The following is a 15,876-nucleotide window of genomic DNA, read 5'->3' as shown; positions in this document are numbered from 1 at the left end:
GGGGGTCGTCAAGTGCTGTCAGATCAGCCCTCGGTGCGCAAGCAGTGCGGCGACGAAGAATCACACGCAACTCACGTGTTGAAGATGTTGTTCAAGCTCTGTTCAGTCAAACCCATATCAGCAAGAGCTTCGCGCGTCACTTCGAACCACTTTTCAGGCGGAGACAGCTTGGCATACTCTTCGTCTTCGCCAGCGATTTGGGAAGCCAGATCCGTGCCGGCCGTCAGGGAAGTCTTGTTGATGTGAGCGGACCAAACCAGCCTCTCTTCCCCGAAAGCTTCCAGCGCAGCATCCAAGAGCACGCGCAACCTGGCTCGAAGCTCATCCCTGCGACCCCGAGGCGTATTGTTGGCGACAGCCTTGGTGCCCGCTAGACCTGCCGCAGAGGCGGCCCCAGCTGCTACCTCTGTGGCAGTCCTCACTGCAGCGGCTGCTCCGTCCAGCGCAGCCTGAGCCGTCGAGGCGATGGTGGCTCCTCCAACAGCGCCCGATAGCGGCGCAGCAATGTCGACTGCGCGACTCGCAGTGCTGCCAGAACTGATCGGAGACGGCAACTTGAGGGGCGACAATTTCAAAAAGACGCGCGGATGCAGCGCAAGGCGCTGTGGAGAGTGGTTCATTCGGAGCAAGATGCGTCAATTGTGATCATTCGTCGAGCAGCGCGTTCTCCCACCCCAACGAGCAGCAAGCGCCACTCACGCGCACGAAGCCAGTCCACTCGTTGACCACTTCGCTGGACAGCATCTGAGAACTGTCGTCATTCAGAGGTGGTGCACCCCATCCATCTGCATGGAGCAGAGAGGAGCAACATTGTCAGCCCATTGCTCGAAAGCGTTCTGCAAAAATCCAAGCCGGGAGAGGTGCGCATAGAATCGCCTGTTTTGGCTCCATCGCGGGTCGATGACTCACCAACAACAATCTTGAGACCATTGCTGGCAATGTCTTCTTGCGACTTGCCGTCCGCCTTGCCCCTTTGAACTTCCTCGTCCCAAGCTTTGCTCAGCAGCTCCTCTACAGCTTCTCTGAGGTCGTCCGCCTCTTTCTGATTGGCAGCAGGGGTAGCCAAAGGAAGAGCAATGTCGAATGTGAGATTCTGTTTGCTTCCCTCTGCGAACAGCTTGAGCCAGTCCTCAAAGTTGTCTTTCAGCGCCTTGGCGGTGGTAAAGGAGGGCAGGCTGTAGCTGAGCAGCATGTGCACCGGGTTGGCATCCTTTGGCAGCGCGGGTGGAGCTCCGGCTTTGGGAATCTCGTGCAAGGGTGTGATGAGACCTAGTGGCACCTGATTCGTCGCCCCGAGAGTGGCCTTGATGTGCGCCGTATCCTCCACGCCCTCGTGAGCCTTGCGCTCGTAGATGATCCTGTCCAACTTGATAGCGGAGCCTCCTTCGCTGGGTGGAATGCCGAATCCTTGAGAATTGTACTTTTGCGTGACGGCATCCACATCCTTGGCATCGCCGCTACCTCCGATGACCAGCGAGAGCTGCGTGGGTCGAGTGATGCTGTGCCCCTTGGATTTCGGCGTGGCTGCAGCGGGCTGCACGTTGGCACCAAAGGCCTCCTTGGAGAGGGGTGCCAGGTTAGCAGGACGCTTGCTCTGAGCCATGACGAGCGACGAGTTATGAGAAGGAGTTGCCGAAGCGCGCGACTACGTCGAACACGTCCTGAGTGGATTGAATGGCTTGGGGAGATGAGGGAGCGACAGTCACAGTCCCGCCTTGCTGAGCGATGAGACGTGCTCGATAGTAGCCGATGAGGGAGATGATGAGGGCGATGAACAATAAGCTGCACTTTCCGCAACAGCCTGCGCAACCTGCTGGAGATGAAGCTGCTGCTGCTGCGTCTACGGCGTCTCGACGTGGCATGCGCGAGAGGCGAGGCGGATCAGTTTGTATGCTGTTGTGCTATACGCGCCGGTCGCAATTGCTGCTCGTGTGTGGGAAACAAGCGCGCGCGAATTGAATTGAATTGAATTGTGAATGTGAATTGGGCGAGTACAGTACGTTGCACACTTGGGAATATGAAGTCACAATCGTGAATGGGAAGCGACAAGCGAAATCACGAATCACGAATGCAGCTCGAGCTCTGATCTCGGCTCGTGACGTGACTGCGACTGCGACTGCGACTGCGACTGCGACTGCGATGTGACTTGGGGCAACGACAACCAAATATCGGGGGAGAAGTTGCTTGCCCATACCCCGCGCTGTACGTGTACCGGTACACCCACACAGCAGCCAACACATGATGCTGCTGCTGATGCTGCTGCTGATGACGCGCATGCAATCGAGTACGCTGTACCGGTACTCTAAGCTCAAATCGTCAATGCGCATCACACGCCATCAGCCGCGGGCCACTCTTGAATCAGCACAGAGAGGGTTGTGAGTCCCGTCACGAGTCACGAGTGCACTGGCCCCGACGTGGGTTAGGGTGATGCAGCTATAATCACGAATAGGCACAACAGGCCAGCCAGGCACAGGCAGGCAGCAGCAGCAGCGATCGCGAGCGCATCGAAAGCAAAGCAAGCGGGGCGACTCGATCGCGACCAGCAGCTAGCAGCATGCATGCAGCAAGACAAATGTGGAGAGGCGGTTGAATTCGTGCTTCGTGCTTCAGCCGTCGCCGCGAACACATGCAGCACAGCACGCATTCAATTTGCGAGCGATCGAGCGACTCACAACAACTCTTGTGCTGCTGGGGTGCATGCACCGATGCCGCCCCCCCCCGCATGAATGCAGCTCATCAGCAGACCCATGCATGCTGCACCGGCAGCAGCAGCAGTCGCGAGTTGCATGCTCCACGGGCGCTGGCAGGCCGTGCACCTCACCCGCGAGTGAATGCTCCAGCAGGCAGCAGATCATCCATCAGCAGTCACGAGTGCAGGACCAAGTGACGTACAGGTACGAGTCGCCGAGCAAGCAAGCTGCCCGCCCATCATCCATACCCCACAGATCGGACGCTCATGTGCGAGATAGCACTCGATCGGTCTCTGACTCTTGACTCAAAAGTCATGGGCCGCCGCGTGATTCGTGACTCTGATGGCGATCATCCATCATCCGACTTCGAGACGTGGATGCATGGCCACCTCGCGCGATGATTTGCGTCTGAACAGCAATCCAAGGTCACGATCGTGTGGTGCATATATGCTGCTGTGATTCTCTGCTGATGAGACGCGGGAATCACGAGCGGCTCACAGCTAGACCGCAAAGGTGCTCCCCCCTCATATATCGTGCGGCGCCGCGCTCCCCTTCATCGTGCGCTCACCGGATTCGATCACGACCAAGCCAATCTTGAATACACACGGGCAAGAGTGAGGTATTTCGGTATGCGTAGGCCGCAAGCGAAGCTGTTCTGCCCTCGTGAGTAGTGCTGCGGATATGAGCATCGATGTTGCAGGCACGAATCAGTAAGGAGATGGGCTCGAAGCTGGAAGCTGGGCCAGACAGGCGCTTGCATGGATGGTCGCTTGCGCGCTGCTGCTGTGTGTACGTAAGCTCGTCAGCGCGCGGCGTTTCGCGTTCATGCGCGCTGCGTTGTTGACGCGCTCTCGCGCGGCCTCGTTCACTGCTCGATCGAGGGCTTTGAAGCTAATCTTGAATGCATGCAGGTCATCAGCAGAGCGCTCGCTTGCAAGTCGACTCGCAATTCGCGGACGTTCTCAGCCATCAGATTGTACCCCTCCTTACCAAGTCTGCGTCAAGAAAGCTGGCCATGGTAACATGGTCGCTGCTATGCTCGAGTGGTCAAGCCACGAGTGTGATGCTCGCTGACGGCTTGAGCGTGGTGTATAATATATATGCGCCTTATTGAAGATGCTTCCTCAAGGGTCGAGCGTGCAGCAGGCTCTCGCGCGTGCTGCATGCATACGCGCGCGCGTTGGACCAGCAGCGGAATTTCAAAGAATTCAAATCGCAAATCAGAATCACGAAGGAAACACATTTTGATTTATTAGAGTCGTGAGGATGATGTTGAATGCGCGCGCGCGCGCGCGCGCGCCCGTGGCACAGTCAGAAGTGTTTCGGGTGAGCTTGGCGCCTCGCTGCACGCTACGGCTGCTGCCACGCCCGCGGCTCGATTGAAAGTTGTGCGCACGCGTCACGCGCACACACCCATCCTTGAGCAAGTCGAGTTTGAATGGCGTGAGTTGAGAGTGCGAAGTGCGAGCGAGTCGTTGGTGTGAGATTCGTCCAGTGTGAGTCGCACCAGCATCCAGTCACAATATATCACCTCACAAAAGCAGCACGCGATGCATACATATACGCTGTATGCCATTCTGTGTCTATGATTTACATGCCATCACGTATCGCTAGGGCGAGCGCGCGCGCGCAGTACCACCAGCAGCACGGCCCAGCACCCCAGTAGCCGCCTGGCCTCGCCCACACGCAACGCGCCACCACAACAGCCCAGCGCACCACACCACAACGCACCGCACCGCACCGCAACCCATGCAGCATGCATCCGCGCCCTGCTGCATCTCTTCGCCGATTTAAAGCTGACGACTCGTGCGTGACTGCTGCTGCTAGTACTACTCGTGACTGTTCCTGCTGCCACTTTGACTCGTATACGCGTGACTGCCGCTTCGTTGCCGCTGCTTGCTTGCTTGCTGGCTGGCTGGCTGGCTGTTGCTCGCCTGCCTGCCTGCCTGCCTGCCTGCCTGCGACGCTGTTGATATCGAAGGCGAGATTGCAAGCCGATCTGGCCACGCACGCACGCATGGGCACGCAAGCAAGCAAGCAAGCAATCTGTTGCGCTCGTGCGTCGAATTGAAGCTGCTATATCGTGTACGTGAAGCTTGAAAACACGCACCACTCGTGACTCAATCGTGAATGCCACTCGATATGCGAGCGAGCGCAAAGTCAGCCTCATCCTACCTCGCATGTCCAACACGTCTTTCCTCATACGCAAACGACCATCTCGGCTGCACGCATTCGTGTTGCTATCCACTCCATCTGCTGCTGCTCGCAAAGTCACGTTCGTAGGAGCTCGAGCAGCGTCAGCAACACGCTGCGAGATCAAGCTCGTCCGGGAGCACTACACTCAACACCTGCGCCTTCGTCAGGGCCAGCATTACACACGCCCGCTTGCAAGCACACACGCACACACACACACGCACGCACACACGCACACACACACACACACACACACACACACAACACACGCACGCACACGAACACATCGCTGACATCTGCACGCGGAGACCGGTGCCTGGCTCTGCTCAGCTCAGCTCATCGCATCGCTTGCTTGCCTCCTGCTAGCCGCAGGCTGCACCCAGATCGATCCATCCGCCTGCGCCGAGGCCCACAGAGGTACATACAGGCGGGACTGTCTGCGCAGGCTCGCGCAGCACCCTGATTCGCTCGTCACTTGCTCGATCAACATCAACAAAGGGCGCTCACGCCAAGCGTTGAGCGTTGCGTGCATCGCCAAGGCCAAGCCTCGTCAGCCCTGGCTGTCTGTCACCTCACCACCTCTGCTGGAGCTGTGCCTACACGACGAGGGAGCTGGTCGGACACCCTACATTCGCACGTGGCGCATACACTCCTCGCTCTCGAGCGTAGAAGATGGCATCCACGACAGGTTCCCACACGTCCTTGTCCGATGCCTACGCTGGCATGTCGTACGATGCGGAGCCTCCTCATCATCGCAATGGCAGTATCACCGCTGCGCACCAACATCACCACAGCTCTCGACCTGCGGACCCGAGATTGGCAGCTATGAGCTCAGCATCGGGCAGCGCCACCTCGAGTCCAGCGTTTGGCCCCTTGCGGACAAGAGGCGTGACATCGGATGCTACTGCGAGCAGCGCACGAGGTGCTCGGGATTCTGATCAGAGTCAAGGTTCCCAGCATCGACTCGCACCAGGTAAGCGGGCGTAGGCCGCTCACCACTCGATCCGACGCTCACCACTCTCCACTGACACATTCTCTGCTCGCGTCCACGGACGCAGGCCACATGTACCACCAGTCAAACACCTCTGCTCCGGCCTTTGACCATGGCACAAGTGGATCCAGAGGTCCCCCTCTTGCAGACGAACTCGGACACGCCTTCGACAAGATGAACGTTGGAGGTGGATCCTCTGGCAGCGCTACCGCTTCGTTGAGAGCAAAGTCTCCTGCTCCTCCTGGCGCCGGCGTTGCCGGCAACAGCTCGGGGTACGTCGAGCGCGCCAATGCCGCCTATGCGCACCAGGAGATTTATCAGAGCGCCCGAGAAGTCGACCCGTCGAACAGTCTCGCCGCAATCGCGAATGAGGTGGATGCTACGGCGAATGAGCTTGGTGGCAACATCGCAGGAGGATACGCAGAGGAGAGGAGAGCTTCAGATGGTAGCTACGTGCAGAGCAACGCTTCCTTTCCCCCTCAGCCCGGCTTTCATCCGCAGGTATCCCGACAACAGTCTGTCGCTAGCGGATACGGTCCATCACAGCAAGGCTGGGTACATTCAGACGGCGGCGGCGGCGGCGGCTATGGACAGCAGCAGGAGGGCGGGTATTGGCAGGAGGATGGCAATGGTAATGGCTATTATGTAGGCGCTCCTCAGGATAACTTTGCTACTGCACCGCATCACCACGGAGGACCTAGTGGCTACTTTGGAGGCGCAAGCGGCTCCTCGTATGGGCACGGGCAAGGCGGTGGGTACGATCAAGGGTACTACCAGCAAGGAGGCAATGGATACGAATACAGCGGCGGAGGTGGCTACCTTGGCTTCCCTCCTGGCGCCGGTCCCCCCAATCCCGACCTCATGCGAGCTCCGTCCACTGCCTCTCACGTCTCGATGGGCATGACGCCCATGAGCGGCGGTCTGCAGCCTGGTATGGGACTTGTTCGTCAGCCCACGCAGCTCAGCATGTCCAGCGCAGTGTCCACAGGATCTGCCGCGGCTAATGCGCGCAGGAAAAGCAAAGAAGCAGAGGCCAAGAGGCAGACCTTGCCATTCAACAAGGAGTTTGTAGACGAGTACAGGCACCGCATGAAGGGCGATCCGGACCCCGAAGCTCAATTCGCCTTTGCGAAGTACCTCATCGAGGCTGCAAAGAAGGTGCAGGATCCTAGAGATGGACCAAAGCAAGCCCGAAAGTATCGAGATGCGCTGCTTGGAGACAGTCTGAAGCTCATCAAGCGGCTAGCTACCACTGGAATGGGCCTGGGCAAGCCTCCTTACTCGGAGGCGCAGTACTTTCTCGCAAATTGCTTTGGCACAGGCTCACTCGGCTTGCAGGTGGACCACGAAAAGGCGTACAATTTGTACGTGCAGGCTTCGAAACAGAACCACGCAGCGGCGACGTACCGCACTGCGGTGTGCAACGAGGTAGGAGCGGGCACGAGGAGAGATCATCATCGTGCGGTTCTCTTTTACCGGAAAGCATCTGCCTTGGGGGACACTGCTGGCATGTACAAGTTGGGCATGATTCTGCTGAATGGTTTGTTGGGTCAGCCGCGAAACATTCGGGAGGCCGTGGTCTGGCTGAAGAGAGCCGCAGGACAAGCAGACGAAGAGAATCCCCACGCGCTGCACGAGCTGGGACTGCTGCACGAAAAGGGCGGTAGCAGCGTCGTGATGCACGATGAAGCGTATGCCAGAGAGCTGTTCACGCAAGCCGCTCAACTCGGGTACACGCCCTCTCAATTCAAGCTCGGCTCTGCGTACGAATACGGGCATCTCACTTGTCCCGTCGATCCACGGCGAAGCATCGCTTGGTACACCAAGGCGGCAGGCAAGAATGATGGAGAATCAGAACTGGCCCTTTCTGGCTGGTACCTGACGGGCTCGGAAGGTGTGTTGAAGCAGAGCGACAGCGAAGCCTATTTGTGGGCCAGGAAAGCCGCGCAAAAGGGAATACCAAAGGCAGAGTATGCCGTGGGCTACTACTCCGAAGTCGGCATCGGAGTCAAGTCGGATGTGGAGGAGGCAAAGAGGTGGTACATGCGAGCTGCTGGTGAGTCTGTTCGATGCGGAAAGCCGCGCTGCACGTGATGCTCACACGGTCTACTCTGCCTTTCTCAGCCCAAGGCAACAAGCGAGCGATGCAGAGGCTGACGGAGCTGAAACGCATGGGCGGTAAAGCGGGCAAGACTGGCAAGAGACCTACGCGGGGGGATGCGCAGCAAGAGTGCGTCGTTGTGTGACGTGACCAGCGACTTGATGTCTGCGCGTGCGCTGTCCCGAGCGAGCTTCTCCGCCCTTGTTGCGCCCGACGTCAGTCGCACATTGCTTGTGCCGCCGCTACCTCTTTTCTTTTATTTTTTTTTCTTTGCTTCGCTCGAACGTCGCCTTTTCGTCCTTTGTTTGCCTCTTTGCCACTGTCCCTGCAGCACTGTCGCGATTGCCACCTTTTCTTGTCGAAAGGTCATTCTGCGTGCGCTGTCGTGCGAGCACCATGACCACAGAGAGAGAGAGAGTCGTATGGGCTCCGTGCCCGCGTGTAGCAAGAAGGTGGCGAAAGCGCGAGTAGCCATACTCTCGACCGCTTCGCCCATCCAGCAGTCACACGCAGTCACAGTGACGCTGTCGCGCGTGCGCGCCCGCAGCTCAGGACGCTGAGTGGCAACGAGCAGCAGAACCTGATTGTGAGCGTCTCGACAAGGGGCTCACGATATCAAATGTAGCTCCCCTTAGCTCCCCTCCAACAGCATTCAAGCAACACGGTCGGAAACAGTCTTTTGAGTTCAAATCACGAATCGAATCGAGTTACGAGTCGCGTTCGAATGTAGGGAAAAATGCTGCAACGTCTTGCCGCACGAGAGAAAAAGTCACGCGAAAAGTTACCAGCGCTCGCTGCATATATGATGCTGAGTTTACTTTTTTGAGTGGAACTTCTTGCGCGTGCGCGTGCGTGCGTGCGTGCACGCCGCGTGAGGTTGCGATCACGTCGAGACAGACGACGGTCTCGACATCATCATCAAGCTGCTGCCGCCGCCGCTGCCGATGCTGCATGCCCACCATTGCCTGCTCATCTTGGCCCGAACTTCTGCACTGTCCAGTCGCAACTCCTCCTCGATAGCGCACGCTCTCCTCCACTCGTTCACACAGTCCGCTCGGCCAATCCGTTGTCCGTGCTAGTGAACGCACACGCGGACGCTCACCCTGCAAGAGCCTCGCAACGGTCTCGACTCATCCGACACGTCATCACCGCCACCACCATCACCACCCGCACCGCCCCTCCGTGATGGATCCATCGGGCCTCTTTGACCATTTAGAGAGCACCGATGGCCGCAGCGACGATGCGCAGCAGCGCCAAGCTGGTCCCTCCACTTTGACTCCTGCCGCTCCATCGCCTTTGGCTGCAACAACAGACACGAGCTCCAAAGCTGCTCGCAAAGAGGCACGCCGTGCCGAGAGGGAAGCAAGAAAGAAGAGGGACAGGAGCAGAGAAGCGGACAGCGCAGCGCCATCTCGCACTCCGACAGAGAGCAATGGCAGCGGCGCGGCAAATGGCGAGAGCGATGGAACAGCTGCCACAGTCGCGCTGCCGCCTCCAAAGAAGCAGAAGAAGCACAAGGTGGTGAATGGAGACACTGGGGCGGGGAGCACGGGCGCAAATCCTCTCACCGTTCAGACGGCGCCTGTGCTCACCGACGAGTTTGTGGCAGAAGCGTCCAGGAATCTGCCCGCAGAGGAGCCAGCGGGCCAGGCGGCCAAGGATGCCAAGGTGGTCAAGACGGAGCAGGGAGCTGGCACAGCTTCCGTGCAAGCAGATGGTGCTCCTACAGGTACGCTCTCGGACACTGTCACTGCTGCCGCCGCCGCAGAAGTGGCAGGAGGCGTAATCGGAACATCAGTGTCGGGCCCATCAGCTGGAGGAGCGGCTGGCTCCATGGAAATTCGTCACTCGGTGCGTCATCAGGTCGCTCTGCCTCCCGCCTATCCCTACGTGCCCCTATCATCACACGTGCCTCCAGAGAAGCCGGCCCGAGAGTGGCCTTTCACCCTGGACCCCTTTCAACGCACCGCCATCGCATCCATTCAGCGCGGCGAGAGCGTCTTGGTCTCGGCGCATACATCCGCCGGCAAGACGGTGGTGGCCGAGTACGCCATTGCGCAGTGCCTCAAAGAAGGTCAGAGGGTCGTCTACACCAGTCCCATCAAGGCTCTGTCGAATCAGAAATACAGAGAGATGAGTGCAGAGTTTGGCGACGTCGGGCTGATGACTGGCGATGTCACCATCAATCCAAGCGCATCCTGCTTGGTCATGACCACCGAAATCCTGCGATCCATGCTGTATCGAGGCAGCGAGATCATGCGCGAGGTGGCTTGGGTCGTCTTTGACGAGATCCACTACATGCGAGACAAGGAGAGGGGGGTCGTGTGGGAGGAGACGATCATCTTGCTGCCTCGCAAGGTCAGGTACGTCTTTTTGTCCGCCACGATTCCCAACGCCATGCAGTTCGCGTCCTGGATCGCGCACACGCACCAACAGCCTTGCCATGTGGTGTATACCGACTTTAGACCGACTCCTCTTCAGCACTACCTCTTTCCGCTCGGGGCAGAGGGTATACACCTCGTCGTCGACGAAGCGGGTCGTTTTAGAGAAGACAATTTCCAGGCAGCCATGGGCGCCCTCAATTCTGCCCGCGGAGAAGATCCTGCTTCGGTGGATGGCGGTAGCGGAAAGGGTCGCAAGGGTCAGACTCGCAAGGGCGGAGCTACAAAGGGACCGTCGGATATCTACAAGATCGTCAGGATGATCATGGTCAAAAATTACAATCCCGTCATCGTGTTTGCCTTTTCCAAACGCGAATGCGAGGGTTTGGCCTTGCAGATGGCCAAGCTGGAGTTTAACAATGACGACGAGAAGAATATGGTGGGCACGGTGTTCAACAATGCCATCACTGCGCTTTCGGAAGAGGACCGCGCACTTCCCCAGATTGAACATTTGCTGCCTTTGCTGCGGAGGGGCATTGGGATTCACCACGGAGGTCTTTTGCCCATCCTCAAGGAGGTGAGTGGACCGCAAGGGTGGTCAAGATACCCCCCGACACTGACCTCGCCGGATCTCACCCTATGGTCAGGTCATCGAGATTCTCTTCCAAGAAGGCTTGATCAAGGTGTTGTTCGCCACCGAGACCTTTTCTATTGGCCTCAACATGCCTGCCAAGACGGTCGTCTTCACCTCGGTGCGCAAATTTGACGGGACAGAAAATCGAAATTTGACTTCGGGCGAGTTTATTCAGGTGAGCGGGCGAGATTGCGCGAGGACGAGGCGAGGCGAGGCGAGGCGAGATTGCGCGAGGACGAGCTTGGCAATTGACCCACCTGCCGCTCTCTATAATCCCCTGGCAGATGAGCGGGCGAGCAGGTAGACGAGGGCTGGATGATCGAGGCATTGTGATTATGATGTTTGATGAGAAGCTCGAGCCAGCGGACGCCAAGACGATGGTCAAGGGAGAGGCCGACAGGCTGAATAGCGCTTTTCATCTCGGCTACAATATGATTCTGAACCTCATGCGCGTCGAGGGCATCTCACCCGAGTACATGCTCGAACGCTGCTTTTTCCAATTCCAAAGCGCTGCATCCGTGCCCGAGCTGGAGGGCAAGCTGGCATCGCAGCGCAAGGAGCTCGAGCAAGCCGTGGTGCCGGACGAAGAGCAGACGGAGGAGTACTTTGCGCTGAAGCACCAACTCCAGGAGCTGCAGAGCGATGTCAGAGAAGTCGTAACTCATCCGACCTATGCCTTGCCATTCTTGCAGCCAGGTAGATTGGCGCACGTGCAGCACGAGGATCTCGACTTTGGATGGGGCATCGTCATTCGATATCAGAAGCGCATCACGCCGAGCAGAGGAGGCAGAGTGGATGCGAGCGCATCCGAAAGGCCACAGTCGCAGTGGATCGTCGATGTGCTGCTCGACTGCGAAGCGGGATCCACGGCGCCCACCATCAAGGATGTCGCGACGAGAGCTCAGAAGCAGGTCAAGGGTGCCGATACCGCACCCTTGGGTCTACGGCCTTGTCCGAGCGGCAAAAGAGGCGAGATGCTTGCCGTGCCGGTGCTCCTCTCCACCATTTCCCGCATTTCAGGAGTGCGCTTAAAGATGTCGCCAGATTTGCGTTCGCGAGAAGCTAGAGATCAGGCTCGGACAAACTTGCTGGAAGTCAAGAGGCGCTTTGCTGGCTCCGACTCGAGAGGCAAAGGCGTCCCTGTCCTCGATCCGGTCAAGGATATGAAGATTGCAGATCAGTCGTTTGCCACGCTGTTGAGCAAGATTCAACTCGTAGAGTCTCGCCTGTCAGAGTCCAAAGTGGCAGCTTTGAGCAGAAAAGAAAGGGGGCAACTTCAAGAAGCGTACGAGCACAAGCAAGAGCTCGAGCGCGGGGTCAAGAGTTTGGAGCGCCAACTGAGCGATGCCCACAGCGTGCTGCAGCTGGACGAGCTCAAGTGTCGCAAGCGGGTTCTGAGAAGGCTGGGCTTTACAACGGACGACGACGTCGTGCAGAAAAAGGGTCGAGTTGCGTGCGAGATTTCCACCGGCGACGAGCTTCTCTTGACCGAGATGATTTTCAACAATGTATTCAACGACCTCGACCCGAATCAGTGCGCAGCGTTGCTATCTTGCTTTGTGTTCGACGAAAAGAGCGAGCAGCAAACTCGACTCAAGGAGGATCTGGCTGGACCTCTGCGAGTCATGCAAGAGACTGCGCGACGCATAGCCAAAGTGTCGATCGAGAGCAGACTGCAGGTCAATGAAGACGAGTACGTGGCTAGCTTTAAAGTCGAGCTCATGGAGGCTGTTCTACAGTGGTGCCGCGGAGCCAAATTTTCGGAAATCTGCAAGGTGCGTACGCGTGTCGTGGCTGTAGATGTTCTCGCTGCAGCTGATGCCGCCCAACGCCCACCTTGTAGATGACCGACGTCTTTGAGGGCAGCTTGATTCGCGTCTTTAGACGACTGCAGGAGCTTTTGCGACAAGTTGTCCAAGCGAGCAAGGCTATTGGGAACGTCGAGCTTCAGGAAAAGTTCGAGGCCAGCCAAAAAGCTCTGGAGCGCGAAAACTCGATCATTTTCAGCCCGTGAGTGTCGATGAGAACATACAGTGTCACTTTTGGGGCTGACGAGTTGCCTTTCCGAATTGCGTCGGCGCTTCCGAATTGCGTCGGCGCTTCCAAACTGTGACAGTTCCTTGTATCTGTAGACGGAGCAATTCATGCCGAGTGCGGGTCATGTGGCGGCGGCACGCACGCACGCACGAGACGAAGCGCGGCACAGCCAGATCGTGTCGCTCGTCGTTGCGTCACTGATTGAGCGTCTTGTCAGCATCGACGGGCTCTGTTGCTGCCTCGGCCGGCAAACGATACTGTTCGCGCAGAGAGAGAGAGATGCGCGACGCGTGAGCCGAGTCGCTAGTGGAGGGGCTTCTCCTAGGAGACTCACGAGCTGGTGCTCCGCCATGTAGCTGACCACGGCCTGTGGCAACAAGTACCTGATGCTCTTGCCTCGCCGAAGAAAGAGGCGAATCTTTGAGCTACTGACGTCGTCATAAATCACCTGCGTCACGACGTTCAAGTTTCGTCGGTACTTCCAAAGCAGATCGTGGGAGAGCAAAAATGTCCAAACGTCGGCTCCAGTGCGCTCGACGATCATGCATCCGTAGCGACCCAGAATGTGGTGCAGCTGCGCGCGGCGCGGCGAGGCGAGGCGTAGCGTGAGCAGTCAGAAGTAGCGTGAGCAGTCCGCGCGAGCAGTCAGAAAGTGTCCTCGGGCGCGCATTTGGAACGCCACTCACATCTGGTTCTGCCCACACTCCAGGCTCTCCCATGCTCTGTATCAAGTCTCCGCCAGCCAACAGCATGATGCGAATCCGCCGTCTCGTGCCGTCTGCGAGCAACACCCCGCCGTCCTGTCCGCCGTTGATTTCGTCGTCAAAGTGATCCAAGACGACTGCCGTGCGCTGATACTCGTCCTGCAGCGACTCCCACGCGTCGACCATCAACCAAGTCGATGTCCTCTCTACGGCAAGCTCGCACATGCGCACCCGGTGAGTAGCCTTGGCCAGCCCTTCCTTCTTGTAGTAATCCGAGACGGGGGAAAAGTATCCCCCCAGCAGCTCGTACTTGCCCTCTTCGATCACCTGGTCTTTGGCCATCTCAAATATTCGCAGGTGGAGGTACGTGGGCGGCGAGAAGCTGCCGCATGCTACAATGACCAGAGGCACCTTGCTGTCGTCGCGCATCCTCGTGGGTAGACGATGACGCGGAAATGCGTAGTGTTCCTTGCCCTGCGCTTGTCGCGGAACGTGGCCCCGCGAACCAGCGCCCAGCTCGTGCTGGGCGGCGTCCAGCTCATCATACGCATCGGCAGGATGACTCGAAGACTCTTCTCCGAATCCATCCACATCCTCCGTCTGCGTGTACGCCGGTCTGCCCTGTCGCTCTTGATTGGAGAGCGTCACTGGCGCTGACATGACTTCTGCCAGACCTGCGCGCGTCAGGCTCTTGACCGACCCGATCGTCGTGTCGGTAGAGTGTGGAGATTGTCTGCCCGCATTGGAAGCCGGAGCGGTGCTCTTGGCGGACAGGCCCCCTGCATCGTGCCAATAGCTCTGGGCAAGCTCGGCACCAGGCGTGCGAGCATCGTCATCGAGCTGCCACCCAGGCACGTCTTGATTGACGCCCTTGGAGTGCGCATTGTGCGCATTCTGCGACGTCTTTCGACTACGTGGCGGACCAGCAGAGCCTACGGCAGTGTCTGTGCTTGCCTGCGCCTGCATCGACTGCCCGCCGCCGCCGACGGCTGCGCCTGTAAAAGGGGGCGAGTCGAGGTGGTAGGACTCGATGGACAGGGCGGCGAGCTTGGCAGAGGCTGCCCCCGGACCGGGACCTGCAGTCGAGTCGGTCATGCGCGGTAGAGGCCCAAGTGCGCCGGACGAAGAAGTTTGCGGCGATGGACTCGCTGTCCTCGAGGGGTTCTATCGCGCAATGGAGGCGGATCAGTCATGATTGGTCAGGGCCACTCGACGCCCGGACTGAGACTCACCCCAGACATGATGGCCGTTGTAGCGTAGGTGGGGGCGCAAGGCGCGAGCAAGCCGAAGCTACACGATGCAGCGAGCGAAAGCTACACGATGCAGCGAGCTAAAGTCCCACAACTGGAGCGTAACGGTGGGTGTTGCCAGCGAGGCTTTTCGAGATGCAGAGAGGGTGGTGGCAGCGAGGCTATCCGAGGTGCAGAGGCGGTGTGGTTCAGCAAGCGATGCTCTCCTCGGAAATCTCGACTCACGCACCCGCGACCGCGCAGAAAAGCGCTGCCATGAGCGCCGCGCGCTGTATTCATGCAGGATCACCGCGTGCGATGGAGCAACAACGGATAAATGCGTCCCAGCCTAGCGGTGCCGTGCGCCGCGCACACGCAGCAGCAGAGCGCGCGCAAAAGAACGAGGCGTGCGACGATCGTTGCTCAGACACCAATGTCCCATCATCCTCCATGGCGCTTGTCAGCAGCCGGCGGTGATGCGACGAGCCTTTCCTTCCAGCGCAGAACAGAAGCGTCGGTATCGCCGTCGGGCGCAGCGTGATGTCCTCATGATCAAGCCTTGTCAAATTCAAAGAGTCAGGTGGTGCGCAACATCGTCACAAATCTCGGCCCACGCGTCTCAGATTGCGATTCAGGGTCCATTCACTAAAGACTCTTTCAAATGCACGCCTCTTGCAAACCAGCCACTTGAGCCAGTGCGTGTTGAAAAACAGACACGCTCAACCCGAGCGCAAACTGTCGTAGCCAAATGTGGCCTCGGTCCTGCGTTAGCGCGGTCAACGAGCGCGCGCCCCGCCAAAATAACGCGCCGTGCCATGACTCAGGGTTAGGGTTAGGGTTAGGGTTAGGGTTAGGGTTAGGGTTAGGGTTAGGGTTAGGGTTAGGGTTAGGGTTAGGGTTAGGGTTAGGGTTAGGG

The 15,876-nt window shown here is 58.4% G+C and overlaps 5 protein-coding genes across 5 annotated transcripts; 2 read left to right on the top strand and 3 right to left on the bottom strand.

Annotated features, from left to right (window-relative positions):
- Positions 1–75: 75 nt before the first annotated feature.
- On the bottom strand, positions 76–1,603 carry IE81DRAFT_332768 (hypothetical protein; the record flags this gene model as incomplete). Its single annotated transcript, XM_025515341.1, has 3 exons — positions 76–602; positions 700–785; positions 910–1,603. Coding segments are annotated over 3 exons (1,307 nt in total), but the record flags the coding sequence as incomplete, so codon positions are not given.
- A 149-nt stretch (positions 1,604–1,752) lies between these two features.
- On the bottom strand, positions 1,753–2,397 carry IE81DRAFT_70644 (hypothetical protein). Its single transcript, XM_025517557.1, has one exon. The coding sequence runs from the start codon at positions 2,325–2,327 to the stop codon at positions 1,902–1,904; it is 426 nt and encodes a 141-aa protein (XP_025365991.1). The 5' UTR covers positions 2,328–2,397; the 3' UTR covers positions 1,753–1,901.
- Positions 2,398–6,840: 4,443 nt separating this feature from the next.
- IE81DRAFT_295709 (HCP-like protein) lies at positions 6,841–8,120 on the top strand (the record flags this gene model as incomplete). Its single annotated transcript, XM_025512105.1, has 2 exons — positions 6,841–7,930; positions 7,999–8,120. 2 exons carry the CDS (start codon positions 6,841–6,843, stop codon positions 8,118–8,120), a joined length of 1,212 nt encoding a protein of 403 aa, XP_025365990.1.
- A 723-nt stretch (positions 8,121–8,843) lies between these two features.
- Positions 8,844–13,010, top strand: IE81DRAFT_327104 (antiviral helicase). The gene is made up of 4 exons (XM_025515010.1): positions 8,844–10,933; positions 11,004–11,165; positions 11,275–12,765; positions 12,834–13,010. Exons 1-4 carry the CDS (start codon positions 9,161–9,163, stop codon positions 13,002–13,004), a joined length of 3,597 nt encoding a protein of 1,198 aa, XP_025365989.1. The 5' UTR covers positions 8,844–9,160; the 3' UTR covers positions 13,005–13,010.
- Positions 13,011–13,221: 211 nt separating this feature from the next.
- Positions 13,222–14,972, bottom strand: IE81DRAFT_350714 (Nucleotidylyl transferase; the record flags this gene model as incomplete). The annotated part of the gene is made up of 4 exons (XM_025516590.1): positions 13,222–13,284; positions 13,362–13,601; positions 13,714–14,895; positions 14,964–14,972. 4 exons carry the CDS (start codon positions 14,970–14,972, stop codon positions 13,222–13,224), a joined length of 1,494 nt encoding a protein of 497 aa, XP_025365988.1.
- Positions 14,973–15,876: the final 904 nt, after the last annotated feature.

The sequence above is a fragment of the Ceraceosorus guamensis genome (genome assembly GCF_003144195.1).
Source record: "Ceraceosorus guamensis strain MCA 4658 unplaced genomic scaffold IE81scaffold_179, whole genome shotgun sequence".
Lineage (NCBI taxonomy): Eukaryota > Fungi > Basidiomycota > Exobasidiomycetes > Ceraceosorales > Ceraceosoraceae > Ceraceosorus > Ceraceosorus guamensis.
The sequence above is the reverse complement of the archived record's forward strand: the minus strand, read 5'-3'. Positions and strand labels throughout refer to the sequence as shown.